Here is a 25,960-nt window from a genome sequence, read left to right as displayed (position 1 = left end):
AATTTTCTAGTACTTGCCTTCCCATCCGATTAAAGCCGTCTCAAGCCCTTCAATTCCAAAGCCACCAAAATTGGAATTCATTCTAAGACCGTCATCATCATGTTCCGCAACTCAGTTTCATTACAAGCTAAGAAGGTAGAATATACTACAGTTTACTATAATTTTTATCTAACTTGTTTATCAGCTCGCCCGTGGATACGCTACCGGTACTGCAACAACAACCGCTAGAGAACCAAGCAAGTTCGGTGGTATCTACAACGTTACTTTAATCCCAGGTGATGGTGTTGGTAAAGAATTGACACAATCCGTTAAGGAAGTTTTCGAAAGTCTCAACGCACCTGTACAATGGTCTGAATACGACGTTTCCGGAGCAACAAACGCTGGTGAACCACAATTTTTAGAAGCCGTTGAATCTATTAAGAGAAACAAAGTTGGTTTAAAGGGTATCTTGTACACTCCACTCGAAGCCAACGCTCACAACAGCTGGAACGTCGCTATGCGTCAATCATTGGATATTTACGCTTCTGTTGTTCACTGCAAATCACTCCCAGGCTACCCAACCCGCCACTCAGATGTTGACTTTGCTATCATCCGTGAGAACACTGAAGGTGAATACTCTGGTTTAGAGCACCAATCATACCCAGGTGTTGTTGAAAGTTTGAAGGTTTCAACTGTAGCAAAAGCTGAACGTATTGCAAGATTCGCTTTCGACTTTGCTATCAAGAACAACAGAAAGAAGGTTACTGCAGTTCACAAAGCTAACATTATGAAATTGGGTGATGGTTTATTCTTAAACACTTGCAGACGCGTTGCAAAAGAATACGAAGGATCAGGTATCACTTTCAACGACATGATCGTTGACAACACAGCTATGCAATTGGTTGCTAAGCCACAACAATTTGACGTCATGGTCATGCCAAACTTGTACGGTAACATCGTCTCAAACATTGGTGCCGCTTTGGTTGGTGGTCCAGGTATCGTTCCTGGTGTCAACATTGGTGCAGACTACGCACTCTTTGAACCAGGATGTAGACACGTCGGAATGGACATCATGAACACCAACAAGGCTAACCCAGCTGCTATGCTCTTCAGTGCTTCAATGTTATTGAGACACTTGGGTGTTAGCAACCAAGCTGACAAGATCGCAAGCTCTGTCTACCAAGTCGTACGTGATGGTAAAGTTAGAACTGCCGATATGGGAGGCAACTCTAACACAACTGATTTCACTCAAGCTGTTATCAAGAACCTCTAAAATTAATATTATAGACAACACAACACTGCCATTCATATTAATGTAATTATCAATTCATTCTTTATACTCGACAATTTACTTTTTAGCTTTACGTCTACGGGTATTTCTCATCTTTTCCGATGCTTTGAGTGGTCTACTGGTGTCCTTTTTGGCACTTTTGTCTACCTCTGACTTTTCTTCTGACTTTTCTTCTGGCTCTTCTCCATGAACTGGTTCAACTGCATCTTGTATAGCTTCACCTGACTTATCAATCATGCCGGTTAGCGGTGATAACAATTTGAATACGAGTGCAACTGGCCATAAGCGTCTAATTGAAGGACGTGGTACGAATTCATCGGTGAGTAATTCCATTGTGTTATCAGGTTCAAGCTGGGTATTTTGTTAGCTACAAAATCGTCCTAAGTGTCTACTTACCAGGAAGACCTCATCGTTTTCAACAATACAGTCAATAAAAATATCACCTTCTTCGCGTAAAGGAACACGAGCTCTATGCTTTCCTGAGGATAAAGCAATTGTACGAAGTCTCTGTATTCTTGAGATGTCCTTAGATGCGTTCATATGTTGTACCAAAGCTTGTAAACCGCTTGTAAGGATAGCAAGGAATATTAGAACAGTCCCTAATCCCGGTCTAAAGCGTGAAAACATGTATGCACCACCTAATAATTGTATAAGTTTATGCGTTACGCTCTTCCTGTCTGTACCTACCCTTCCAATATGGTACACCTCTTTTGAGCCAGAAATCGTAACGCTTTCTAGCTTCTTTGTTACGCAGAATTGATCCAATCGTAGTCAATCTCTTGTGCCTATCTTCTATCAGTTTATTTCCTGGGTTTTTGTCTGGATGATTTGCCAGCATAGTCGAACGATAAGCTTTTGTTATTTGGGAAGCTTGAATGCTGTTAGTTGTAAACTATGGTATTACAAACAACCCACTAGTCGCACTTGGTGACACATTCAAGAATGAGTAGAATGTTGTACCTTTGCCTATGGGTTTTTGTGAGATTGTACTACACCATATTAGATATTCTTACCCTCTCCAGCTTCTAATTCTGCTACGATATCGAATATTTCATAGTCTTCCTTCTTCCGTGTGAGTTCATGTCAAGCATGTCAAAACAATTTACTAACTTTCTCCCATCTGTAGTACTTTATCAGATTACACTCAAGTTTAATGACAAAACTCACGCTACTACCAAGCTCAGCAAGGCACAGAGTACTATAAGCCAAGTAAAGCGCATGATGGTTCGAATGAAGAAAGAAATCTATGCATTTTCTACAGCTGTATCTAATTTACGTTGTGGGATAACACTAAAGAAGGCTTTTTCCCAGTCATTTTGCTTGATGTACTCAATTAATATCTCATACACTTGATTGACTGTGAGTACACGTCTAGTGGACAATTTTATGTACTTTGAAATTGGCAACGCGGCTACAGACATGCCCAAGTTCTTTGCTTTATCTACTGTAATGTTCTTCAATCTATTGTGATCGACCATCGCACCTATTATGTAATGTTTGGATGTATCGAGTTCAGTCAATACGTTGTCAGTGTCTGCTGTGAGATATACACAGTCTTTAACGTCGTAGGCCTCCTCAACTGGTTTATCAGTGAATGATATCTTATCAAGATCCCATCCTGTATTCAATGTGTCTAATCTTTGTTTGAGTTTTCCATTGTATGAGGTGACGTTGAGCGATGTAGGCTGTTTTGTATGTCTATTAAGAGAATAGCAGCTAGTTAATTGATTGGATAAACTAATAACTTCTCTATCAACTTGTAAATCGTCGAATGCACAATCCATGACGACGTTCACGCCTGAGTGTACGATATCAGCTTTATTTGGCGCTTTCCTATTCAGCTTCTGCTTCTTCAATTCGTTCAAATACTCAACGTCATTCTCCTGCTTTGCTTTTGCGATACGCTGCTTCTTCCTTTCTCTATCTTGTGCTCTACGCAAGGGCTTCTGCTCTTTTAATCTCTCTAACTTCGCCTGTTTTTTCTGCTGACTTTTACTATTAGGATCTGGCGGCGTTTGTCCCGTCATCTTCGTTGTTGCGAACAACCAAGAGATGAGCAACCATAAGTCTTTTTTTAGTAGATTTATCAGTCCCCATAAGTTACATCGGCAGTCTAGTCAGACTACCCTCAGTTCATCTCCTTCTTCGAGCTCACCATCTATCAATATCAATGAAGCTATCCAACTATTCGTAGATGAACCATCATCTAGCTTAGTATGGAGTTTGGTATCTGCTATAGATCCACAGGGCATGGGCTATTCACTTTCAAAATCTAATTTCAACGCTATTTTATCCATCAAGCATTTACTCATCAGTGATACAACACCCTTGAATATCAGAATACCAGGATTTCATTTACTAGCGACAGCTTTATTACAACACCATCCTGATTCAAACATCCGTGTTAGTTTGTTTGTAGATATCGTTAGCTTCCCCTTACCGAACATGGACATTCCTGAATTAGCTGCACGATTGAACGCTTTATACAATCTCACCAAGTCAGGAAAAGAAGGTGGCGCTTATCCTTCATTCTCCCATATTATTCGTCGATGGTTGAGAAAGTCCAGTCAGGCACTATCGCAGGATCGATTACAGTATCAATCGATGCATTCCAAATTCACTTCAATCGAGAATGCTACATTAATACAAAGGGTTCACATACGTTTAATTAGTTTAATTGAAGGTTACATAAAATCTAATATATCTCAAATACGCTCTGCAAACCTTACAAAGTTGGTTCTTGGTTCATTGAATACAATTAATCCAACAAATCCAAACCCAATTGAAACACCGTGCATTTTAAGGTTATTGCAATCCGTATTATCTTACGCGTATGTACCAAACAGTACAGTCGAAAGAGTCGTATTCGCTCTTTGCGCCGTAATTGGATCACAAGCGCAATCTTTACCTTATCCAGATAGTGAAACAACATGGGATGAAGCTGGTTGGTCTGTATTGAGAAACTTGTTGCGTAGTCAGTGCGCAAACATTGCAGCTAAAGCGATACGTGAAATTTCTACAGTAGGTGTTGTCTTGAAGTATATAATTATTACTAATTTCAATGAACAGAGCCAGCCATACCCACCAATTCAAGCTCATCTTGGTGCTCTCAAAGCTATCAGATTCTGTCTGCAAAAAGCTAAAGAGAAAGCACACGATAAGCAAGTGCGTACTGAATCTGGTGCTCCAAAATCTACGCCTTCCTTCACCGGTGAAGAAGATGCTGTTAATGTCTTCACTCCTGTATTCGTTTGTCCTGTTTATCAAGCAGCTCTTAAACGGAATTCACCGCTACTTGATCAAGAAATTTGGAAATTTGCGAAAGATTGGCTTGATGAGCTTGATCAGTTTGAGATTGATGAAACAGCTGAAAATATGGAGAATAGTGCGGGTTCATTGCAGCAGCTCTCACAGGATTCATCTGAAGAAGAAATTGCGATGGGTAGGCAACTACTAGTATCGCTATTGGAAGCTGGTAGAGATAGAGTGCACAAATTCAGGTATGTCAAAATTCCTATTAGTAAGCACGATTAACACATTTTTAGATACCCAGATCAAAGCATCTTTAAGCTCTATCCACCACATCCATCACCTCAATCGCTCAAAATACATGATTTCTCAGTTCCACCTCAATTACCACTTTATGCAACCATTTTATCGAGAATTCAATATATTGCTTTCAAGAAGCGTCAAATGCCTCAAGGTTTACCTTCCCTCTTATTGGATTTGTCCTCACATTTGGACGCGTCTTCAGCATTAGCACTCATTGACTATCAGAAGGCAGCAGGTCGCTGTGATCCTTCAGATGAGCGTTGGTTGCATCATTTATTCGATTTAGTGCAGAGGTTTTATTTGCCAATTCCATCATCAACCAGCTCTATCGTTTCACCACATCAGCCATTACCTGCTAGTTCAACCGTACGGCAATCTGTTGCTCATCTTCTTTTCGAAACTACGTTTGAGATTTTAAGAGATGTTCAGAGATTCAGACGTCCGCTCTTGGAAAGATTGACTGTACCATTGTTAGAACAAACAATGGCATTCGAAACAGATCCTGAAGTTGAAAGTATAGCGTGGGACTTCTTGTGTACTGTTGCAGTTATCGAAGCTGTCGAAGAAGATGAAGAAGATCGTAAGAAACGTGATGGCGAGATCAACGATGGAAATGATGATGAAACCAAAGAAGAAGATGCTGAAAGTGATGTGACAGAAAATAATGACATATATCCACCTGTCATAGGTCATGTTGCGCTGCTTCCAGTTAATTTTTCAAGAATAAGTACACTTCTACGCTCATTAGCGACACTCCCTGAAACCGAACCTGTTGGTGGTATACGGAATCTCCCTGACGGCAGGTCACAGAGAAGTTCAATGTCATCACAATCAACAGTACTCACAATTTCACCTGGTGAAATTCGCTTACCAACTGATGCACCACGCACTATGATGAGCTTGGTGAGTGCACCTGCAGTCCAATCATCGAGTACGACATCACCTCATCGTCGGACATCAGTAATGCACTCGAAATCAAGAGAGAGGAGTGTCGGTAGAGAAAGAGCATCATTCTCCTCGTCTGCTAGGGATATCTCTGGTAGACAGACTCAGCCTACTAGTGCATCTGCAAGCACAACATCATCGCCAAAATCTGCTAATACGGCTTTACCTACAGCCTCACCCGTAAGGGCTGGCGAAGAGCATCATTTCATCTTCCCACCAACGCAGTATTTGTCAACGAATCAAATTCGTTCTAAGGCTGTTGGTGCAGTGATAACACTCATCCACGTTTTTGATAAATTGGCATTCTCACCACCTCATTCACTCACCACAAACAAACTCGCGCGTGCACCTGCATCGAGGAGATGTATATTGATTATCAGAGAATTGTTAAATTTACTCACTCCACCTATCGAAGAGAACGTTGATAGTCCAACAAATTCACCTAAAATACAACCAAAGCTTACAGAAAAGAGGATTTCACCAACTGCAAGAATTCATGCTTTACAATTCCTGTTCCACTTGAGAGCAGATAGGGATTATAGAATATTTGCAGACATTGATCTAGATGAGGCAATACAGCCATCAGCTAGTATTTTAAGACGTGTGAGACAAGATATTGGCATAAATGAAGAAGAAAGAGGTAGAGGTAGAACATCCAGAAGAGCAGATATACGTGGTAGATCTAGAGATCAATTGGATAAGGATTTAGAAAAGCGTTTACACGATAGGAGTAGATCTGCATCAAGACCACCAAACGCTGCTGGTATGACAACAAGTGGTGCGTCGCAATTACAATCTCCTCGTGATATGTTATGGATGGTACCAGAACAATTACCATTCGAGCTTACTAGATCATCGAGACCGGCTGAGGGTATGGTAACTCATGATCCCGATACAGCTACCGATAAGCAAGTTCCATTACCAGTTAGTGAATATATTAGCGCTTTAGTTAATATATTAGAGTATGAAACTGATTGGGAAATCGTCAGTTATGTACTTTGTCAGTTACCTTTACAATTAGCCAATAAGAACTTCTTTTCTGGACCAAGAGCTGCCGATTCACTTCGTGATTTGCGGCGGCTTTTATGTAATGGTTTATTACGTGATAAGCTTTGCGAACATGTCAATCTTCCTGGTGGAATAAAGCGCACGGAGGTTTATGCAGTTGCTTACCAATCTTTAACAGTCTTGGTAGCCTACCGCCGTCTATTCGATAAAAGTTCACATGATGAAATGATTGAAGCATTCCTTCAAGGATTGTCAAGATATCACTCTACAGCCAGACCGTGCGTTCATGCTCTCGTACTTTGTTGTTATGAGTTACAGAATTCCATGGTTAGGTATATGGGCAGTGCTATACAAAAGTTATCGCAAATTATGTCAGCTGCTAGTATGGGTAGTCATATACTTGAATTATTGGTCAGTGTTGGACATATGCCTACTTTATTTAGCAACTTCACAGAGGCTGATTATCGTAGAGTATTCGGAATGACTTTGCAATATATACAATACCATAATGCAATCAACGCAGATCCTGGTTCGCGTCCTGGAACGATAGCTGAAAGTACACTTTCTGAGCATGTTTTGTCGATCGCATATTACAATGTGAGTATTATTGGACCTTATGTGCTTTCCTAACTTATCTATTTAGATATACATATGGTTCCTATCTTTGAAACTTAAAGATAGATCACATTACGTACCGATTATCATTCGTGGACTTTTAGTCGCAAATGAACATTCAGGTAAAATTGACGAACAATCGGAGGTTTGCTTCGATATGATTATGAGATATGCTTATTCGAATGTCAATCCTCGTACAATCAGGTCGCCATTAGCAGAACTTCTTTTATCACCAACGCCAAATAGTTATGCGAAGAAAGCACCTGGTACTTTCAAGCAATGGGTAATGGGTAATGCTGTCATATCCGTTGAAGCGCTTGATAGAGCTGGTTGGGTACAAATTATAATAAGAAGGCCATCCGGATCAACGACATTATTATCTAAACTTGAAAACTTCTCACTTGTTGGTTCGGAAACTGATCTTGTTGATATTACAACAGTCAGGACAGCTTTGATGACAGGTTCGCTGCCAACATCCGTAATGAGGACTAACAAAGACCCAACTGTTCTGCGTGCTCCTTCACTTAATCTTGATAGTGATGATTATAGTTCTGAACGAGAAGTTGGAAGTGAAATTGACAACGATGAAGATGAAGATGAAGAAGGCTCGAATGAAGAGGTGAGTCATTCTAAAATATAATAATAAACTACTAACAGCTCTAAGGAAACTGCAACAATTCATCCTGATGTTGAATACCCAACTCAGCTTCAAGATTTGGTATTACCTGAACATATTATGCTTCAATTATCAACTTACCCTAACACACATCCAACAGCTAGATTGATGCCAAATAATACTGCGACTGAGAGATTTATAAGATCATTGGAAAGTCATCAAGTTGTAGATTCTCATAAAATTGGTGTCATCTTCGTTGGTAGAGGTCAATCTAATGAAACCGATATACTTCTAAATACCCATGGCTCACCACAATATGTTAGATTTTTAAGTAAATTAGGTCACTTGATTAGACTTAAAGGACATGATGGATATGTTGGAGGTTTAGATAAAGAACAAGATATGGATGGTAAATATGCTTACGCTTGGTGGGATGATATAGATCAAGTTATCTTTCACGTTGCAACATTAATGCCAAATCATCCACATGATCTACAAGCGAGGTTTAAGAAAGCTCACATTGGTAATGATTTCGTTAGAATAGTTTGGAATGGTAGTGGATTACCTTACCAATTTAATACGATTTCAACAGATTTCAATTACATTAATATAGTTATAAGTCCACATTCTAAAGGTGTACCTGTACATAGGGGCGCATTTAATACGAAAGTTCCACCGATTGGTGTCGCAATAGATGAGGACAACATTGATGAATTTTATCGTGTTGAATTACAAATAAAGGAAGGTATGCCCTCATTTGGACCAATTGGAGATTTCAAAATAGTTTCAACTGATGCTTTACCTGACTTAATACGTCAGATGGCATTATTTGCTGATTTATTAGCACAAGTTTACGTACAGGTTGATCTCGAACAGGAGTTTGTTAGTAGTTGGCGTAGACGTTTACAAACTATCAAGAGATACAGAGAGCGTGATCTACCTGAGATGGATATACCACCACCGGCTGAAGGTATTCTTGGTGAGGAGGTATCAAGAGAGTAAGTTTATTAGATAACTATGATAAACAATAAGCTAATAAGATAATAGCTTCTCGAGATTTGTTTAGTTATGTTCTATTTACATTTAATGCATTGTTTAACAGTTGTTTAATACAAGGGATGAACACTGCCTGGTGTGAATGTTGTAAGTATATCTGATCGCCAGAATTCAATCCAATCGGATGGTCTACTCGGAAGAAGACCCATAGTGTCAGCCTTGTAAAGACCAAGTGCTAAAGCTGCAACTTGACAAGCGACGAAAGCCAATTTCTGTGGTGTGAAATCCAACTCTGCATGTGTGAGTGTTGCACCTGGAGGTGCGTTACTAATTTGAAATGGTTTAAAAGTTGTATTGATCTTTGTTAAGCTTTTAAGTGCGTTCCAAATAGTCATGAAGACGATTGATATTGAGAATATTTGTATAGATGAACCAGACATGTACATCATGAAGGCTGTTGTGAACATCGCTTTACCAGGTGCGATAGCTGTTTCCCAGGCTTTATTATGTTTTATAGCGCTCAATTCAAGACTCTTTTTGTTAGCTTCATGCGTTTGCTCGAGCGTATTATTACGTCGGGATTTCCGGAGTGGCTGATTGGGTATATATCCAGGCGGATCACTAAGGCTGTTAATTAATTAATATGCAAATCATATTTCACATACGATTTAGCCTGCTCAGCTGCGTTATTGAGGTAATTTAATGACCAATCACTTGTCATGGACGTAACAATCTAACAATTGATAACAAAATCAAAGAATTATACAACAACATTTGAGAGGTGCTCTGGGAATTTTACATCCAAGTATTGCTTTCCAAGCTTAGAAATAGCCTCTCCGTCAACTTCTTCGAGTGTGCTAGCGTAAACCTTGTTGTATTCCTCAAAACGCTCATCTTTGGAGGTCGTTGTAACTGCAACGATCTTATGGGATTTTAACCAGAGAAGAATGATAGCACCCTTGGATAGACCGTACTTCTCGCCCAGCTGGCTGAATAAATTGTCTAAGTCAGATTTAGGTGAAGTGAGTGCAGCAAGTGCGCCGTATGCCTATATTCAAGTAAATTAACATATCAGAGCTATAAACATAACGTACTTCTACAACTATACCCAATTCAGCATTACGCTTGTAGATATGCTCAACCTTCTTCCAGCAGGTTGGACCGAGTTCAATTTGGTTGACTTCTGGATATTCCTTAGCTGTCTTGAGTAGCTCATCAAGATCATTGTTGTCGAAATTTGATACACCAATGTGTCTTTGTACGCGCGTTAGCTGATATGTCTTACTCTTCTGAAGGCCAACTCACTTCACAAGTCCTTCTGACTTCACTTTCGTTAATGATGAAACGTTAAGACTTAAGTACTCACCTTGAGTTTCTCGAATTCACTCCAAGTGGCTGCCAATCCACCGGATTGTTCAACTACCTTTGGCCAGTGAACTATGTACAAGTCGAGATATTCCAATTGAAGCTAAAATATGTGAGTTGGATAAAAATTACACTAAAAACAGACCTTGCGTAATGAGTCATTGAATTCTGAACGTACGTCACGACCACCACCGTATTTTGTTGCGATGAATAACTCAGAACGACTAACACCGCTATCCTTAAGAGCCTGTCCAACTGAATCTTCGTTTCCATACTATACAAACGACCATAAGTCTACGTCATATCTGGAACTGCTTACTAACAATCTGAGCAGTGTCTATATGTCTAACACCTTTGTTGAGTGCTTGACGAACACCATCGTAGGCACTTTGCTTAAACAGTGATGCTATTTTTCACTCAGTTTGTTTCCTCATGTAAGTAAGACCTACTGCCAGTACCAAAAGCGCTATCAGCTTATTAGAATTGTTAAGAGGAGGTATGTTATACACACATAAAAGGTATAGTGCCGTTGTATTTGAGTGAAATTTCAGACATTATGGTTGAAAAGCAATATGCAAAATCACGCAATATTGATTATAATCTATACAAAAAAAATCTAGAATTTACCATGAAGGAGGTTGGCAATGATCTCACGACCGGTAATAACGCTAGTATGCCAGAGCGTTTGTATGTCAAGAGTAGAGAAGAAAGTGTCTGCGTATCCGAATGGCAACATTGGTGGTATCCAGCCTGTATGATGTTAACGAATAGTATATAAACATTATAGCAACTTACCTCTAGCGTATTCCATAGCCCAACAAGTGTCTGGCATACGGTATTGCTTAACTACACCTCTTTGGAGGTGGTGTACTGATCCAGCTGGATAAACCTCCTTAGTAAGTGAATCAGCTTCATAAGCCCATTGTTCTCCTTCGAGTATGTGGAAGTAATCATCGGCGGTATGACGACCTGTATGTCCTTCTGTGCCGAGTGCGGTACCAAAGATGATGAGGTATTCGGTTATACTAGCGTGTATAATGTACATTGAACCCATAGCACCACCTGCGTTGTTAAATACCCATTCTTCGCGCGTGTTGATTGTTCTACCTGGATGTGAAACCTTCAATTGGCGTACGATATCATCAATAACGCCTCGGGTATCAGATTGGCGTGCTAATGCGTTTTGTGCAACTTCGTTGAGTTGTTCTGGACTGAAAATATAAAAGCGGTCGAGCATTCCCTCTAAGACACTACCAATAACGCAGAAAATACCAATGATTGAAGCTAAGATTAACCATTTCATAGAGCATTTACCAGATGGTTTGCTACTTTGTGGAGGTCTTCTTGCTGACTTTACTGCCATCTTTTTGGTGGTAGCGGTAGAAAATGAAGTGAATTTAAGTTAATGCGGAAAATGAACTGATTATGAGAAGAATATAAAAAATAAAAAATTGTTTATTTAACAATTATCAATATTCTTCTTCCTTAGATTCTATCATAATGTCCAGACCAGAGCATATTGCACCACCAGAACTTTTCTATGGCGATACAGAAGCTGGAAAGTACACATCTAATACTCGTGTACAACAAATTCAAGCAGAAATGACATATAGAGCACTAGAATTGATGGCATTACCTGAAGGTCAACCTAGTTACTTGCTCGATATAGGATGTGGAAGTGGTCTTTCAGGTGAGATACTTGATGAAGAGGGTCATTATTGGGTCGGTTGTGATATCGCTCCATCCATGTTATCAATAGCACTTGAGAGGGACTTAGAAGGTGATCTTCTCCTTCACGATATAGGAAATGGCTTCGGATTCAAGCCTGGTTCATTTGATGGTGCTATATCTATATCAGTTTTACAATGGCTTTGTAATGCAGACACAAGTAGCGCTAATCCTGGTAGTCGTCTTAATAAGTTTTTCACTTCACTTTATGCATCATTATCTAGAGGTTCACGCGCTATTTTTCAATTTTACCCAGAATCTGATGATCAAGTGAGCTTCATTATGGGTATCGCACAGAAAGCTGGTTTCACAGGTGGTTTAGTCGTAGATTACCCGAACAGTAGAAAAGCGAAGAAATTCTACTTGTGTTTATTCGCAGGTGTTTCACCTAAGCAAGTTAACATGCCAGCTGCAAAAACTGATGAGAGTACCGTTAGTTATGAGGGTAGACAATCACTAAAGCATCGCCCAACTCGTAAGAACGTCAAACATTCAGCAAAGGAGTATATCCAACATAAAAAAGACCTCCAAAGAAGCAAGGGTAAGGAAGCTGTACCATTCGATAGTAAATACACTGGTAGAAAGCGTAAACCAAGATTCTAAGCGTGTTGGAAAGATATTATGTATTTTTATTTATTTTTATAGAAAAGAAATTAATAGTTTTTAATTGGTATACCCCGTCTCTCTTCTTATCCTGAATGTTCAACGACGGTAGTTTGTAATCTACCATCTTTAACGATAGTCTTGAGTTGTTCCGGTATTGGCTTTTCAACAAAGTCGCCATCATCACCTTGTGGAACGCTTATATTGATTGATGAAGTCTTTGCTGTAATAATCTCTGTGTCTGACTCAAGACATTGCTTGCTGAGGTATATTTGACCAACATCGGTGTTGTCAACCGTGACAGTAGGAGCCAAACCGAGTATTTGAACAGTAAAGTTTGGTGATGTGGTTATACTTAAACTAGAAACTAAGTTCTCAAGTAAAACTGAAGTTTTATGACAGCCAACAAGGTTGACAGCGTTTACTTTCCCTTTAACTTGAATAACTGAGTTCTTGCAGTTAAAGATGTTAACAGTTTGAGTGAGTTTAGTATCCTCGATTACGATATTGTTGTTACCAGTATGGTTCTCCTGTGCGATTGTTAGAAAAGCCCTAAAAAGCTCTGTTACCCACAATGAACCACTTTTGTCCGTCTAACTCCAATTTAGCTTGTTTTTGAGTAATAGTTGTTTGTGAGGAAGGTGAACGTGTCAAAGCTTTTGGCTTGGCAGGTAAAGATGGTACAGCTTTCTTTGCTGCGAGCTCTGGGTTTTTGTGATTCATTTGAGATTTATCGACTTTACGTAATCCCTTTGTGATATCTGACCCCTTATTGAGCTCAGCGAATACAGCCTCAGGGTTTGCTGCTGCTGGAGCAGCAGGCGTCGCTTGCTGTTGTGCAACTGGGGCTGGAGCTGGAGCTGGTGGTGGCGGTGGTGGCGGTGCTGAAGTGGCTGGAGCTGACTTAGGCTGTGAAGATTCCTGTTGATCACCTTGTTTGACAAATTCCTCGAAGGACGCGCCCTTGTTGTTCCACGCCAAGCCATTGAAGTGGTGCTTCTTCACATACTTTGATAACTCATCGAGAAGACGTAAAAGACCCTGTACCCATAGCAAGTTCAACTCATTTTTGTCCTTAATTAATCTGTTTGTGTAAAATTGCGTGGAGTCTTTGATTTCTTGAATAAAGTTGAATGGCTTGTCTTTCATTGTGAACCAACCGAATGCAGGTGTAGCTTCTGACAAAATTTTCAGTTGCTGGAAGTGCTCGCTTTTTCTAGCTTCATTCGAGTCAGCTGAGTTAGACAAATCGGTGAATAAATCCATAAGTGGTTGTATATGTTCACTGAATGCGGCGTTGTCGGTTGGCTCTTTGGTGTTTGTGGAGACTTTTAAAACTAGATCATAGGATTTCACAAGAAGTGCTTCCAAAGAATGAGCTTTAGATTTCAAGAGTTCACTGTTGTATTGCCCGCTTAACTCAACAAATGGCTTGACTAGCGTATCAATTAATGAGTTGTAGTCTTCCAAAAAAACTGGTAACTTTTCTACCACGGCAGCAGTCGTTGGCTCTGCGTGGTGGACAGTTTCATGAGGAGTTTCTTGCTGTGGATTAGCAATTACTTTGTTGGCTTGCTGCTGGCTGAATACAATATCTTCCAATCTAGCAGTAGTAGATTCTAATCTTCTTAATACTGTTGATAAGGATATTACGCCGCTATTTGGAATAGCAGGTATTTCCTCACGCTGTTCTTTCGATGATGACATTGACGTATTAAAGGTAGAAAAGTGAATAATCCTTTATCACAATACTTTCTATAATATTTTTATTTCTAAAGTCAAAATTGTTAACGCTAATCACTAAATCGTATTTGTCTTGGATTCTAATAACAGCTAAAGCAATTTTTATTTTCTGATCTTCATCATTTTTCGTTATCTTTTGTTCACCAACGATGAATATCTTATCCCCTGGTAGATGTTCAATTGGCTGATCTATACTGTAATCCTCGCAGTCGTTGTCGTATGCTAATGAATCAAAGTGAAATCTAAGGAGAGAATAGTCAATATAAGCAATAAATAATATAAGATGAAACTAACTTTGCTGCTTCTTCATCTGTTTTAGCTTCCTTAACGTGTTCCAATACTTCAACTATGACAGAAACCTCACTATCTTTACCTATGAAGACTTCCTGATTATCTGGAACTTGTCTAAATTTACTAGCATCAATTAAATTTAAATCAGATTCAAAATTTATTGCACCATCAAAGCATTCATATTTGTTCATCATTGTTGAGGTCATAGAGAAGATATCTTCACTCTCTTTTGTGCGCCATTTCTTATACGTGATTTATATTTCTGTTTGTTTTCATAATCAGCGCGTGTTTTATTCATGGCCAGAAGATGAGAAGTATATAAGGCACTATTAGTGTTGTTCTCATAGGATCAGAATCACTTCAATATAAATAATAAATGATACCCTTGAACCAGTAGATATAGAGTCTACTTTAAATTGTATACAGCGATAGCAAGGAGGTATTGGTTTGTTTGTGGATTAACTGAAGAACGCAAGTAAGGTGGTGTAAAAAAGCAAGGCTTTTATTTCTGCGCTAACGAAGCAGTATGAAAGGACTAATTCAGCCCAAGTATGAATATAATGCATCAATCAGACATATTATACTTAATAACATACAACACCGCTAATTAATTTAACAGTAAAGGGTAGATGATATTGAGACATTTGATTTTCAACATCAGTTTAACCCTGCAATGAAATCTCTGGCATCCACTTTCCTTCATTAAAGCGGCTCGATCTAAAGTCTTGAAGTTTATTTATTGCTTATTCAGCCACTTCAAGATCATAATAGATATAAAGATATGTTCGTATTATTCTGGCTACACTTCCACAACTCAATTTACTCACGAATCTTTTAAAATTGTAGTATTAGAGGTAGCAATGGTATATACGACAGTAAGGTTGATTCATTCTCGTTGAATAAAATCGTTGATTTACAACTCGTTCTGATCACTACGTGAAGGTGTTGCGTTTGCTTAGGTGGTTTATGTTGATTTATTTGAAACACACAATCATAGACAATTCTTAATATGATAAATTATCTCACACATCACCTTCTGAAGTCATAACACGATCACAAATAATCTGCACTCTTCCTACTCAATTAAATGTGCCTCCTTTGTTACCATCTAAGTACATCAGAGGTTTAGTATGTAAATAGCAAAGAAAAGGAATATTTATTAATTTCATCTTTAAAAATCTCAGCTATTTACAACTCTTGATATCTCCACCAAATTGCTAACTTTAATGTCCGTGACCGTCATCGGCTGGCTCAGCTGGTGCCATCTTGAGAGCGTCATCAATACGCAATAAAGATGTTGCAGCTTCGAGTGCAGATCTCAAACTCCTAATTTTACTAATTGTAGGTTCAAGAACACCTGCTTTGACATTATCGCGGATTGTACCATTTATGAGATCAAGACCGTAATTTTGTAATTGCTTCTTAGGATCTCCAGATGGGGCTGATTGTGCAGCATTGTGGTATGCACGAAGTTTTGAAACCAATTCAGTTGAATCTTTAGCAGCATTAACGGAGAGGGTCTTTGGAATAACGAGTAAAGCTTGAGCAAATTCAGCAATTGCTAATTGTTCTCTTGATCCTAATGTAGTTGCAAAGTTTTCCAAGTATATGGAAAGTGCGGATTCAATCGCACCACCACCTGGAACAACGTTACCTGATTCAAGGGTACGTTTTATAACACAGAGAGAATCGTGGAGGGATCTCTCCATCTCATCCAACATGTAGTCATTGGCACCTCTCAAGACGATTGATGATGAACTGACGATCTTTGTACCCTTGACGAGGATGAGTTCGTCATCACTTATACGCTCTTGAGCAACTTCTTCAGCGTTACCCAAAAGTGAGCTTTCGAAAGTTTCTTCGCCTTCTAAGTTAGCCAATGATGAAACAAGTGTTGCGCCGGTTGCCTTTGCAATACGACGGAGATCTTCTTTCCGGCATCTTCTGACTGCCATTGCGCCAGCTTCAACGAATTCCTTAAGACACAAATCATCAATACCCTTAGTAGTGAGAATTACGTTAGCACCTGATGCTAAAATCTTGCGAACTCTCTCTAATGTAATTTCTGATTCTCTCTTTCTAATCTCTTCGAGTTGAGTTGGATCATCGATAGTGATGTGGACACCCATATGCATACGTTGCTTTTGAAGATTGATATCTAAACAAGCGATCTTTGCGCCGTTTATGCGTGTTTTCATGGCTGAAATATGTTAAAGAAGATTCACCACGTAATGATACATACCTTGTGAAGCAACAGTGCAGTTGAGGGCATAACCCTTAACGAAAAGGGATTCAGTAGCAGATTTACCGTGTGCTTTGAGTACGTTTACAGCTTTAACTGGGTATTTGACTTCACCACGTGGGTTTATTGTTCTGACAGCTTGCATAGCGTCAACAGCCATGTTAGCGAAGAATTCGTCATCACTTTGGGATGTTTTAGATAAATATAATGACAGCTATTCAAATCTCACCTTCCAATGATCTTTGAAGCCATTGAAGTTTTTGCGACGTTTATCAATGATTCTCTACCAAGTGCCTCTACATTTGAGCTGAGGTTGTCTTGCATGAATTTGCAAGCTTCCTTGCAAGCTAAACGATAACCAGTTATGATAGTTGTAGGATGAATCTTGTTCTTAACAAGGTCGTTAGCTCTACGGAGGAGCTCAGAAGCGACAATAACGACAGAAGTGGTACCATCACCAACTTCTTTATCTTGCTGCTGAGCTAAATCGACTAAGATTTTAGCTGCAGGATGTTCAGTTTCAATGAGAGAGAGAATAGTTGCACCGTCGTTTGAAATTGTGACATCCTGAGTGAATAGTTAGGAATGTAGCCCTAGTAATAAGAATACAGACCCCAATGTTATCTACCAACATTTTGTCAAGACCTTATAGACCGTCAGAAGAAGCTCAGAGAAGGCGAGATGGACATACCAACTGGACCGAGAGATGACTTGACGACGTTTGCGATAGCCAATGCGGCTCTTACTAGAGTGTATTTAATTATGCGTCATCTCTCTACAAAGTATCCTACCATTCTGCTGACGGATTTCATTGCCAGAGATACGCTCACCCCCGAGCAAATAAGAAGAAGTTGGATCAGGTGCAATAAAAGACCTTATAACAGTGTCAGCCTATTTGATTATTTTTCTTATTTTCATTTTACTCACATTTTGACTTGATCACTGTTCAACCACAAGAGTGTTCTCTACAACTTACAGTCATCATCGAAATGTCAACTGCATTTTCGACGGGATTGACGAAGTTAGTGTTCTATTGAGATTCATCAACTTCTTCTAATTACATCTCTAGTGTTCTCCCTCCTCCAAAGATCCAAGATGACGAAGAGGAGCTCGATCAAACAACACTCTTAGAGACTATGTCCAAGAGATTAGTTGCGCCACCTTACACTCATCGTACAGGCTGGAAACCATCAACTCCCCAGGATTTTGGCGACGGTGGCGCTTATCCAGAGTGTCACATCGCTCAATATCCCTTAGAAATGGGCAGAAAGAAGGCAAAATCTTCAAAGACGCTTTCTTTGACTGTAGACGGTTCAGGTAAAGTCAAATATGACGCGATCGCTAAGCAAGGTAGAGGCGATAATGCACACCTCATTCAAACTTCTTATCAAGACGTTTTACCGCTCGCTAAGCGCACAGATGTCGATAACAAAGAAATGGATAGACCATCTGAAGACCAAATAGCTGAAACTACCGAGAGAACGAAAGCTGCTTTGGAAAAGATTGTTGGAAACAAAATAAAGTCATCCCATAGTCGTGAAATCGCTGGTAAACCAGCCCAAGCACAGTATGTGAGGTATACACCAAATGAGGGTTCACAGAGAGTTATTCAAATCAGAGATGCTGTCGAAGATCCTCTCGAGCCACCTCGATTCAAGCATAAGAAAGTTCCAAGAGGTCCACCATCACCTCCCCCACCTATTTTGAGATCTCCACCTCGTAAAGCTACTGCAGCTGAACAAAAAGAGTGGATGATTCCACCATGCATATCCAACTGGAAGAATAACAAAGGTTACACTATCCCTCTTGACAAGCGTCTCGCTGCTGATGGTAGAGGTCTTCAGGATGTACAAATAAACGACAACTTTGCCAAATTCTCAGAAGCACTCTTTATTGGTGAGAGGCACGCTCGTGATGAAGTACGTCAACGTAACGTCATGCAACAACGTCTAGCAGAGAAGGAGAAACTCAGCAAGGAGGAGAACCTCCGTCAATTAGCTCAAAAAGCCAGAGAAGAACGCAGTGGAGGTACTTCTTCTGGTCAAAGAGCTGCTATGCCAAATCTTGCAGCTTATGGAAGCGACTCTGATGCTTCAGAATCAGAATCAGAATCAGAAGCAGAAAGCGATCAAGGTGTTGAAGAACGTGAGAGAATGAGAAGGGAGAAACGTAATGAACGTGAACGTGAAATGCGTATCAGTCATATGGGTCACGAACAACGCGCTAAGCAACTAGCCCGTGAGCAGAACAGAGATATCAGTGAAAAAGTCGCACTCGGTCTCGCTAAACCAACTCTCTCGAAAGAGGCAATGTTTGATAGTAGATTATACAACCAAGAGAAACTCGGTACATCCTTTGGTGACGATGAGAGCTACAATCTCTACGATAAGCCTCTTTTCCATGGATCAAGCGCAGCTGCTGCAATTTACAAACATCGTAATCAAGATGGTGATGATGAGCTTGTTGGTGGTGGTACCGAAGAAGGTGTCGACAATGCACTCAAGAATGATAGATTCAATCTCGGTGCTAATGCAACGAAGGGCTTTGAAGGTGCTGAATTACAAGAAGCTCGCGAGGGTCCTGTTGAATTCGAAAAAGACGTTGATCCATTCGGTGTTGACCAATTCCTTAATGAAGCTATACAAGGCAACAACACATCAAAACGTGGTCTTGATGAAGCACCTGCGGACTCGCGTAAACGTCAAAAAGCTAGAGATGATGATTTATAAGAATAACCCACATCTAATGTGAACGAGTTTTGTTGTATAAATAAATTTCTTTAATACTTAAAAATTAATTATTATATATAAGATTTAATAGAAGCATTAAGAACTTAAAGTGAAACATTCTATCAGATTCATGGAATCCGTGTGCGTATGATTACACAACAATACAGCATGCGATTGTCAACATCATCGTTTGACAGAATTTTTAGTCCACTAAGTCCAACAATATGTCTTTCAGTTTGAATCCTCATCTCAACCAGGCGGAAGTCATCAGCATCGATATGTTTATAAAGCCGTAATTTTAAAGCGGGGTGATATTGCTTCAATTGTAAAGGTAATTTTCCTTCGTATTGACAAGAGCAAACATCCAAATTCGAAGACACTGTCGCTCTCTAACAATTATTAGTAACAAAGACATAGCAGAACAACGTAACAACGGAAGGCATTATACTTAAAATTAGACGTATTCTGAAAAATGCCTGCATATTCTAGCTTGATAGAATAATTTAAGTATCGTTTGTGTAGCTTCATGCGTCCTTTTGGAATTATGTTTGATCATTTCTGAAGGATCTCCTCAATGAGTTTGTCAATGGAGACTTTTTAGACGTACTTCAAAGTAGAATATCTCCCAATTGCTATTCATTTGCCTGGAAATTCACACATTTGCTCTATGTTATGTGACAGTGAGTCAGATGTGAGCGAAAATAATTCAAATTTAGTTTATGTAAGTACAGTGTTCACATTACTGATCAGAAGCTACTAATTCGTGTGTTTCTTGGATACACCATATGACCAAAAATGGAGGATTTGTCAGGATTTACTCTATATCAGCAATCATACGATATAAACAAAGGATAAATTCGATTTAAATGAACCTCAAAAGCTTTTTCCGCAGTTATCCTTGAGGTTTTCCTGATACATTAAAGATTTACTTTAATGTGGTCAAAATGTGACGAAGTCGAGAAGGAAAACACGCAAACTTCTAACCTAACCTATGGATTTCCAATAAAACTAACATGCATATAATAAAAACTGCCTTTTTTGTCCGACTGTGTCCCAGAAACGTTAATACAGCCCTATATGTTGATATTCTTCTCTGGTTCCTAACTGTGGATTTACGAGTGTAGTGTGTTACGCATATATGTACCCGTATTTCAGATTCTAAGTATCCAGCCCCTTCCAAGACAGAAAAAGATGCTTCCTGTTATTCTTCTCGTCATAGATAATCTTCCTGTTCGCTAGTTTCTTCAGCTATACGACTGCAAGTGTACAACATTGATAATATATAAAGGTCTCGCATCATACATCTCCCCTCTGATAATACAACTGCTTCCTTTCCTGACGTTTAGCGGTAGTCCGGCCGGTAGTGATAGTCGCCAAGGTGGAAGACGAACAAATAGTTTGATGAGAGGATGGTATAGAATATCTCGCAGATGTCAAAGTTATATTAGTTATGTAGACGCTCTGCTATATTATCAATTTAGTATTAGATAATACAGAAGAAATAGATGAGCATCCAATAGACTATTACAACCTCATAGAGACAGACATTTACTTAGGAATATAAATTTGTATCTCTATCTATACTTACCCACCTTGAGGAATTTCTGATAGCCTTATCCAACTACAGCGATCATCCAGCTTGGAAAATATGCCACCAAGTATCAGTCGCGTCTATGCTGATGCTAACGAGAAGCACAGCCGCTCTTGGTGGGATTACGGTGTGTTTTTTTAGGCTAATGTCGAACACCAGTGCTGACAACTAGATAGACAACCTCACAGTATCCTGGGGTGAGCAAACCTCCTACGAAATTGTTAGAAGAGGTGTGTAGTTAGTATACTCCCCATATGCTCTCTGATATCCCACTAGTCGGACGTGGAAAGTACTCTGAAGTATTTGAAGGTATCAACATCAACAACGACGAGAAGTGCGTTATCAAAGTACTCAAACCAGTAAAGAAGAAGAAAATTAAGAGAGAAATTAAGATTTTGCAAAATTTGGCTGGCGGTCCAAATGTAATCGCATTGCTGGATGTTGTCAGGGATCCGAACGTAAGTGAGAAGACGTTTTGTTCTATTATCTAACACGCTTTATAGTCTAAGACTCCATCAAGTATGTTCTCCTATTAGCTACACTCTCAGCTAACATCCTTCAGTTATATCCGAATACATAAACAACACAGACTTCAAACTTCTCTACCCTAAGCTTACAGATTTCGATATTAGATTCTACATCAATGAGCTTCTCAAGGTAGGTATTTTGAAAGCGTATGAACACATGCTCATCAGCTCAGGCCCTTGACTTCTGTCACTCTAAAGGTATCATGCACAGAGACGTCAAGCCACATAACGTTATGATTGACCATCAAAAGAGGAGACTGAGATTAATTGACTGGGGTTTAGCAGAGTTCTACCATCCAGGCACAGAATACAACGTAAGAGTAGCATCTAGATACTTCAAGGGACCTGAACTGCTGGTGGACTTCCAAGAGTATGACTATTCATTAGACATGTGGTCATTAGGCTGTATGTTTGCCTCAATGATCTTCAGAAAGGAGCCATTCTTCCATGGACATGACAACTACGATCAATTGGTTAAGATCGCAAAGGTTTTAGGTACAGATGACCTTTATAAGTATCTCGACAAGTATGAAATAGAGCTCGATAGTCACTATGACGATATACTTGGTAGATATGCTCGTAAACCATGGAACAAGTTCATCAACGCTGAGAACCAACACTGGGTCTCAGCTGAAGCAATAGATTTCCTCGATCACTTACTCAGATATGATCATCAGGATAGATTGACAGCACAAGAGGCAATGGCACACCCATACTTTGAGCCAGTCCGTAATTCTGACATTAGACCATCATAATTTAGCTTTGTATTCAATTCATTCTGGGTAATAGTAAAATTTTCTCATGTCCTGAAAACTTTCATTAAAACTCGAAATCCTGGAAGTCCCAGACTTGTACATCCTCTGTCAAATCACCTATGAGTTCCATGAATTGCTGATGAGATTGATCATACAACATGTCAAAAGTAGAATGTGAGATAACAAAATGGCCATATCAGTGTATGTACTCACAGAATTGTAAATCCTCCCAGAGATTGAATTTCATTACGAATACTTGATGGAAACCTTTTCCTTTTCCTTCAGGTGATTGTTCTAAACCGCCTGTGACAGACCTGATGACGCCAGAGGTATCTCCCAAGGCAAGTAATCTGTGGGCAATTTCCTTGCGTAAGTCCGCATTTACCGTGGTCTTGTATTTGAATGCAACGACGTGTGTAATCATTTTAAGTACTCTGACTTATATAGGCTCTCGAGAGTGCGAATGAGAGAAATGATAATGATGAATAAGAAAATGGAAGATGCCCGATTTCTTCGATTTCCGGTAGTATAATTAGTTAGATATTAGATATTATTTCATAAATTTACTTCGACAATTTCAGTAAGGGCGACTCAAGATATCGTACGTAATGATTTCTTTACTGACTAAATGGTTAGATAGGAGAAGTTGAACAAAACGATGTAAGACGACGACAATGAGATATCACTTCTAATTTCTTCCTTGTCAATTAGCTATTTTAGTCATATATCGCCTAAGTAATATCTTTAGATCTACTTCAGCAGTAAGAGAGGGAGATGTTAGCAATTGAGAGCTTTATAATAGATATACGATATCTGTTTCATTTATGCTTTGTTTTGAGAGTAATACATGAACCCTAGCCAAGTTATAAGACATCAATGGAGAACATGTAGTTATAAGAGATATACGCAATTTTAATAGAAAATCGACAACAGCGAGTGTTCATTATCTCTTGTATTCTATGTAACTGCACCATAGTACCTCAAGCTCTTAGCAGTCGGACAGCCAACGGAAGTGCACTCTTCAGGATATTTTAATATTATAACAAGGTAGACATATTTGAAATATATAAAAATGAGACTATATCAAAGGCAAGGATATTCATGAGTGTCAGCTCCATTTCGGTATAGCATCAATCATTATCGTTTCATCAATGAAATAGACAAACAGTTGTCTCACGCAATAATTATCAAAAGCCACTAAGAATGATCTCACGTTAGCTGTGTATGTATTTATAACCCTTCTTTCGGTTCATTTTGTGTAATTGTCTTTAATGGATACTTTTGCTCAAAATTGGAAGTCTTCATAATCCCAAACAAGTACATCTTCAGATAGTTGACCCGTCTCGCTGTTGAATATTTGGTGAGCATGGTCGTAGTTTTGATCTATTGGGTTTTTAGATGAAAAAACACCACGTTTGTATGCTTACAGAAGTGCAAATCTTCCCATCTCTGAAACTTCAATGTATATATTTGATGGTAACCTTTACCCTTACCTTCTGGTGATTTCTCTAAGCCACCAGAGACGGATTTGATGACACCAGAAGTGTCTGCCAAGGAAAGGAGCTTCCGTGATACATCCTTACGCTGTTCTTCAGTGACAGTGTCTTTGAATCTGAAACCGACGATATGTATGATCATGTTAATGCTTGAAAGTATGAATGAAGGATGATGACATCTGCTAGTCTGTTAACAACCGAGAGATGCCCGATTTCATCGATTTAAGATGTAGTAGTCATGTGAGAGGTATATGAATGTTGTAAAATGTATAAAGGTATTTATATATATCCCATATTAGCAACTATCTCCCATATTTATGAACAGCATAACTACAATAAGGAGTCGCACAAATAGCTGAGTATTCTAGTGTACTACAATAAAACATATATGCGTCTAAATTTTTTTATTTCTCTCTTTTGTTATCTCTAATATTCTTTTCGCCTTCTTCCATCGACTTTGAGCATGGTGAGTGGTGCATACGAGAGATGAGCGCGACTGATTCAAGTATAGCGCCCAATTCTTCTCCAAGGTATTTGGTATATACTCTTATAAGTACCAGCTAATTTTCATTAGGACACGAGCGTTCATTAACGCAGATTATATGTGAGTGAAGATATGTTAGATATGCAAACATCTAACAATATATAGACAATAAAGATGGTGATTTAATCTTCTCTGTGTCAAAAGATCATAGAATAAACGTTTGGTACTCCCACAATGGTGAGAGGTATGCATCCATAGTTAGTAGAGAAGACAGCACTAATAGCAGCGCAGATTAGGTACTTACGAAGGCCACAATGGTACAGTATGGTCTGTATCCGTAGATAAAAATTCAGAATATTTGGTCTCTGGTTCAGCGGATAACACTTTAAAACTTTGGTCTGTCAAAACCGGAGAATGTTTATACACATGGGAGTTCCCAACGGCTATTAAGAGAGTACAATGGTCTAATGATGACAACCGTATTTTAGCAATCACTGAAGAGCGTATGGGATATAAGGGTGCTCTCCGTATCATCGAGATAAATAAACAACAACCAACACAGCAATCAGCTGAACCTAAGCATTTCTTTGAGCCAGCAGGAAGTAAGATAACAGTCGCTGCTTTCACAGCCATCGGCAACGAGGTCGTCACTGGACACGAGAATGGAAAGATAGCAAAATACAACTACGAAGAACAAAAGGAAGTCGCAGCTAGTGAAGGTGCTCATCAAGATTCTATAATGGACTTACAGCTCTCATTAGACCAAACTTATTTCATCACTTCTAGCAAAGATAAAGTGTCCAAGGTGAGTTGCTGTTGTTGATGAGTGTAACAGCTAAAGATCCATCAGCTCTTTGATACAAACACATTAGAAACTATAAAGACATTCTCCACGGATTCACCATTGAATTCAGCTTCAATTGCACCAGGTAGCCCCTACATTATCGTCGGTGGTGGTCAAGAAGCAATGAACGTCACGACAACATCCGCACGTCAAGGTAAATTCGAATGTAGATTTTGGCACAAGGTGTTTGGAGAAGAAGTTGGTAGAGTGAAGGGGCACTTCGGTCCAATCAACACTATCGCGGTACATCCAGAAGGTAAAGCATTTGCTAGTGGTGGTGAAGATGGTTACGTCCGTGTGCACTGGTTTGATGAATCCTACTTCAGAACCAGAGTTTATGGTGATTTAGAGCCTGAGATGGATTAGATTGACAAAAAGAAGTTGTAATTCTCAATGCATTATTTGTAGAACTAAAAGTAGATATTCACTACGAGTTTAAATCGGAATTTATGAAAATGTGCTGTTTCTAGAACTCATGCGGGGCTCCCACAAGATTAGCTGCGCGAGGGGTAATGAAATGAAGGAGTAAGGTAGAGTATTTGAAATAATCTATATATCTA

At 39.3% G+C, this 25,960-nt stretch overlaps 16 protein-coding genes across 16 annotated transcripts; 6 read left to right on the top strand and 10 right to left on the bottom strand.

Moving 5' to 3' along the window:
- The first annotated feature begins 84 nt into the window (after positions 1–84).
- WALSEDRAFT_44950 (hypothetical protein) lies at positions 85–1,324 on the top strand. Its single transcript, XM_006957653.1, has 2 exons — positions 85–135; positions 185–1,324. Exons 1-2 carry the CDS (start codon positions 100–102, stop codon positions 1,250–1,252), a joined length of 1,104 nt encoding a protein of 367 aa, XP_006957715.1. The 5' UTR covers positions 85–99; the 3' UTR covers positions 1,253–1,324.
- Positions 1,287–2,490, bottom strand: WALSEDRAFT_68422 (DnaJ-domain-containing protein; the record flags this gene model as incomplete). Its single annotated transcript, XM_006957652.1, has 7 exons — positions 1,287–1,621; positions 1,667–1,908; positions 1,958–2,140; positions 2,186–2,236; positions 2,284–2,336; positions 2,385–2,390; positions 2,438–2,490. The coding sequence occupies 7 exons, from the start codon at positions 2,488–2,490 to the stop codon at positions 1,328–1,330; spliced, it is 882 nt and encodes a 293-aa protein (XP_006957714.1). The 3' UTR covers positions 1,287–1,327.
- Positions 2,491–2,514: 24 nt separating this feature from the next.
- On the bottom strand, positions 2,515–4,291 carry WALSEDRAFT_68421 (hypothetical protein; the record flags this gene model as incomplete). The annotated part of the gene is made up of 2 exons (XM_006957651.1): positions 3,711–4,291; positions 2,515–3,656 (listed from the first exon to the last, which is right to left on the bottom strand). Exon 2 carries the CDS (start codon positions 3,295–3,297, stop codon positions 2,515–2,517), a length of 783 nt encoding a protein of 260 aa, XP_006957713.1. The 5' UTR covers positions 3,298–3,656; positions 3,711–4,291.
- Positions 2,521–9,119, top strand: WALSEDRAFT_60087 (hypothetical protein). The gene is made up of 6 exons (XM_006957650.1): positions 2,521–4,291; positions 4,340–4,770; positions 4,816–7,372; positions 7,419–8,009; positions 8,055–9,004; positions 9,054–9,119. Exons 1-6 carry the CDS (start codon positions 3,323–3,325, stop codon positions 9,070–9,072), a joined length of 5,517 nt encoding a protein of 1,838 aa, XP_006957712.1. The 5' UTR covers positions 2,521–3,322; the 3' UTR covers positions 9,073–9,119.
- WALSEDRAFT_68419 (DUF1077-domain-containing protein) lies at positions 9,076–9,723 on the bottom strand (the record flags this gene model as incomplete). Its single annotated transcript, XM_006957649.1, has 2 exons — positions 9,076–9,623; positions 9,668–9,723. The coding sequence occupies 2 exons, from the start codon at positions 9,721–9,723 to the stop codon at positions 9,113–9,115; spliced, it is 567 nt and encodes a 188-aa protein (XP_006957711.1). The 3' UTR covers positions 9,076–9,112.
- Positions 9,724–9,726: 3 nt separating this feature from the next.
- On the bottom strand, positions 9,727–10,927 carry WALSEDRAFT_32151 (conjugated polyketone reductase C1). Its single transcript, XM_006957648.1, has 8 exons — positions 10,879–10,927; positions 10,817–10,833; positions 10,691–10,773; positions 10,513–10,641; positions 10,369–10,470; positions 10,308–10,324; positions 10,097–10,256; positions 9,727–10,050 (listed from the first exon to the last, which is right to left on the bottom strand). The coding sequence occupies exons 1-8, from the start codon at positions 10,920–10,922 to the stop codon at positions 9,763–9,765; spliced, it is 840 nt and encodes a 279-aa protein (XP_006957710.1). The 5' UTR covers positions 10,923–10,927; the 3' UTR covers positions 9,727–9,762.
- A 2-nt stretch (positions 10,928–10,929) lies between these two features.
- On the bottom strand, positions 10,930–11,753 carry WALSEDRAFT_60086 (putative C-8 sterol isomerase (Erg-1)). The gene is made up of 2 exons (XM_006957647.1): positions 11,163–11,753; positions 10,930–11,117 (listed from the first exon to the last, which is right to left on the bottom strand). The coding sequence occupies exons 1-2, from the start codon at positions 11,728–11,730 to the stop codon at positions 10,984–10,986; spliced, it is 702 nt and encodes a 233-aa protein (XP_006957709.1). The 5' UTR covers positions 11,731–11,753; the 3' UTR covers positions 10,930–10,983.
- Positions 11,754–11,867: 114 nt separating this feature from the next.
- WALSEDRAFT_54172 (S-adenosyl-L-methionine-dependent methyltransferase) lies at positions 11,868–13,228 on the top strand (the record flags this gene model as incomplete). Its single annotated transcript, XM_006957646.1, has 1 exon — positions 11,868–13,228. One exon carries the CDS (start codon positions 11,868–11,870, stop codon positions 12,696–12,698), a length of 831 nt encoding a protein of 276 aa, XP_006957708.1. The 3' UTR covers positions 12,699–13,228.
- On the bottom strand, positions 11,875–14,918 carry WALSEDRAFT_60085 (hypothetical protein). Its single transcript, XM_006957645.1, has 4 exons — positions 14,736–14,918; positions 13,272–14,683; positions 12,016–13,228; positions 11,875–11,960 (listed from the first exon to the last, which is right to left on the bottom strand). The coding sequence occupies exons 2-3, from the start codon at positions 14,403–14,405 to the stop codon at positions 12,785–12,787; spliced, it is 1,578 nt and encodes a 525-aa protein (XP_006957707.1). The 5' UTR covers positions 14,406–14,683; positions 14,736–14,918; the 3' UTR covers positions 11,875–11,960; positions 12,016–12,784.
- On the bottom strand, positions 14,442–14,923 carry WALSEDRAFT_63660 (Mog1p/PsbP-like protein; the record flags this gene model as incomplete). The annotated part of the gene is made up of 3 exons (XM_006957644.1): positions 14,442–14,453; positions 14,500–14,683; positions 14,736–14,923. 3 exons carry the CDS (start codon positions 14,921–14,923, stop codon positions 14,442–14,444), a joined length of 384 nt encoding a protein of 127 aa, XP_006957706.1.
- A 763-nt stretch (positions 14,924–15,686) lies between these two features.
- On the bottom strand, positions 15,687–17,928 carry WALSEDRAFT_32148 (T-complex protein 1). Its single transcript, XM_006957643.1, has 7 exons — positions 17,902–17,928; positions 17,766–17,848; positions 17,666–17,719; positions 17,588–17,619; positions 17,204–17,541; positions 16,975–17,156; positions 15,687–16,932 (listed from the first exon to the last, which is right to left on the bottom strand). Coding segments are annotated over exons 1-7 (1,668 nt in total). The 5' UTR covers positions 17,904–17,928; the 3' UTR covers positions 15,687–15,955.
- A 182-nt stretch (positions 17,929–18,110) lies between these two features.
- On the top strand, positions 18,111–19,703 carry WALSEDRAFT_17300 (hypothetical protein; the record flags this gene model as incomplete). Its single annotated transcript, XM_006957421.1, has 1 exon — positions 18,111–19,703. The coding sequence occupies one exon, from the start codon at positions 18,111–18,113 to the stop codon at positions 19,701–19,703; it is 1,593 nt and encodes a 530-aa protein (XP_006957483.1).
- Positions 19,704–21,206: 1,503 nt separating this feature from the next.
- On the top strand, positions 21,207–24,183 carry WALSEDRAFT_60084 (Pkinase-domain-containing protein). Its single transcript, XM_006957641.1, has 8 exons — positions 21,207–21,421; positions 21,471–21,524; positions 21,571–21,752; positions 21,798–21,813; positions 21,857–21,951; positions 21,995–22,738; positions 22,790–23,959; positions 24,004–24,183. The coding sequence occupies exons 1-6, from the start codon at positions 21,352–21,354 to the stop codon at positions 22,574–22,576; spliced, it is 999 nt and encodes a 332-aa protein (XP_006957703.1). The 5' UTR covers positions 21,207–21,351; the 3' UTR covers positions 22,577–22,738; positions 22,790–23,959; positions 24,004–24,183.
- WALSEDRAFT_68412 (hypothetical protein) lies at positions 22,567–24,183 on the bottom strand. The gene is made up of 3 exons (XM_006957642.1): positions 24,004–24,183; positions 22,790–23,959; positions 22,567–22,738 (listed from the first exon to the last, which is right to left on the bottom strand). Exons 2-3 carry the CDS (start codon positions 22,998–23,000, stop codon positions 22,641–22,643), a joined length of 309 nt encoding a protein of 102 aa, XP_006957704.1. The 5' UTR covers positions 23,001–23,959; positions 24,004–24,183; the 3' UTR covers positions 22,567–22,640.
- Positions 23,665–24,214, bottom strand: WALSEDRAFT_68411 (stress responsive A/B barrel domain-containing protein; the record flags this gene model as incomplete). Its single annotated transcript, XM_006957640.1, has 2 exons — positions 23,665–23,959; positions 24,004–24,214. The coding sequence occupies 2 exons, from the start codon at positions 24,212–24,214 to the stop codon at positions 23,862–23,864; spliced, it is 309 nt and encodes a 102-aa protein (XP_006957702.1). The 3' UTR covers positions 23,665–23,861.
- A 305-nt stretch (positions 24,215–24,519) lies between these two features.
- Positions 24,520–25,844, top strand: sum1 (WD40 repeat-like protein). Its single transcript, XM_006957639.1, has 6 exons — positions 24,520–24,538; positions 24,584–24,602; positions 24,647–24,676; positions 24,722–24,800; positions 24,848–25,361; positions 25,407–25,844. Exons 1-6 carry the CDS (start codon positions 24,536–24,538, stop codon positions 25,764–25,766), a joined length of 1,005 nt encoding a protein of 334 aa, XP_006957701.1. The 5' UTR covers positions 24,520–24,535; the 3' UTR covers positions 25,767–25,844.
- The last annotated feature ends 116 nt before the right edge of the window (positions 25,845–25,960 follow it).

Source organism: Wallemia mellicola (genome assembly GCF_000263375.1).
Source record: "Wallemia mellicola CBS 633.66 unplaced genomic scaffold WALSEscaffold_6, whole genome shotgun sequence".
Taxonomy (NCBI): Eukaryota; Fungi; Basidiomycota; class Wallemiomycetes; order Wallemiales; family Wallemiaceae; genus Wallemia; species Wallemia mellicola.
Note: the sequence above shows the minus strand (reverse complement) of the source record. Positions and strands in the feature narration are given on the sequence as shown.

Excerpts from the sequence above, each read along its gene's own strand:
- WALSEDRAFT_44950 (XM_006957653.1), top strand. The coding sequence starts at position 100 with ATGTTCCGCAACTCAGTTTCATTACAAGCTAAGAAG. Across the intron at positions 136-184 it reads TTTCATTACAAGCTAAGAAG|CTCGCCCGTGGATACGCTAC; the intron begins GTAGAATATACT and ends CTTGTTTATCAG.
- WALSEDRAFT_68412 (XM_006957642.1), bottom strand. The coding sequence starts at position 23,000 with ATGATTACACACGTCGTTGCATTCAAATACAAGACCACGGTAAATGCG. Across the intron at positions 22,739-22,789 it reads CTGGGAGGATTTACAATTCT|ACATGTTGTATGATCAATCT; the intron begins GTGAGTACATAC and ends ATTCTACTTTTG.
- WALSEDRAFT_60084 (XM_006957641.1), top strand. The coding sequence starts at position 21,352 with ATGCCACCAAGTATCAGTCGCGTCTATGCTGATGCTAACGAGAAGCAC. Across the intron at positions 21,422-21,470 it reads CCGCTCTTGGTGGGATTACG|ACAACCTCACAGTATCCTGG; the intron begins GTGTGTTTTTTT and ends ACAACTAGATAG. Across the intron at positions 21,952-21,994 it reads ACATCAATGAGCTTCTCAAG|GCCCTTGACTTCTGTCACTC; the intron begins GTAGGTATTTTG and ends TCATCAGCTCAG.
- WALSEDRAFT_32148 (XM_006957643.1), bottom strand. Across the intron at positions 17,542-17,587 it reads TGTTGGTAGATAACATTGGG|GATGTCACAATTTCAAACGA; the intron begins GTCTGTATTCTT and ends CTATTCACTCAG. Across the intron at positions 17,157-17,203 it reads GCTTCAAAGATCATTGGAAG|TGATGACGAATTCTTCGCTA; the intron begins GTGAGATTTGAA and ends AACATCCCAAAG.
- WALSEDRAFT_60087 (XM_006957650.1), top strand. The coding sequence starts at position 3,323 with ATGAGCAACCATAAGTCTTTTTTTAGTAGATTTATCAGTCCCCATAAG. Across the intron at positions 4,292-4,339 it reads CGATACGTGAAATTTCTACA|AGCCAGCCATACCCACCAAT; the intron begins GTAGGTGTTGTC and ends TTCAATGAACAG. Across the intron at positions 7,373-7,418 it reads TGTCGATCGCATATTACAAT|ATATACATATGGTTCCTATC; the intron begins GTGAGTATTATT and ends TTATCTATTTAG.
- WALSEDRAFT_60085 (XM_006957645.1), bottom strand. The coding sequence starts at position 14,405 with ATGTCATCATCGAAAGAACAGCGTGAGGAAATACCTGCTATTCCAAAT. Across the intron at positions 13,229-13,271 it reads ACGGACAAAAGTGGTTCATT|GAGAACCATACTGGTAACAA; the intron begins GTGGGTAACAGA and ends ACAATCGCACAG.
- WALSEDRAFT_32151 (XM_006957648.1), bottom strand. The coding sequence starts at position 10,922 with ATGTCTGAAATTTCACTCAAATACAACGGCACTATACCTTTTAT. Across the intron at positions 10,642-10,690 it reads ATATAGACACTGCTCAGATT|TATGGAAACGAAGATTCAGT; the intron begins GTTAGTAAGCAG and ends TCGTTTGTATAG. Across the intron at positions 10,471-10,512 it reads TCAATGACTCATTACGCAAG|CTTCAATTGGAATATCTCGA; the intron begins GTCTGTTTTTAG and ends CACATATTTTAG.
- sum1 (XM_006957639.1), top strand. Across the intron at positions 24,677-24,721 it reads TTCATTAACGCAGATTATAT|ACAATAAAGATGGTGATTTA; the intron begins GTGAGTGAAGAT and ends AACAATATATAG. Across the intron at positions 25,362-25,406 it reads GCAAAGATAAAGTGTCCAAG|CTCTTTGATACAAACACATT; the intron begins GTGAGTTGCTGT and ends AAGATCCATCAG.
- WALSEDRAFT_60086 (XM_006957647.1), bottom strand. The coding sequence starts at position 11,730 with ATGGCAGTAAAGTCAGCAAGAAGACCTCCACAAAGTAGCAAACCATCT. Across the intron at positions 11,118-11,162 it reads GGCTATGGAATACGCTAGAG|GCTGGATACCACCAATGTTG; the intron begins GTAAGTTGCTAT and ends AACATCATACAG.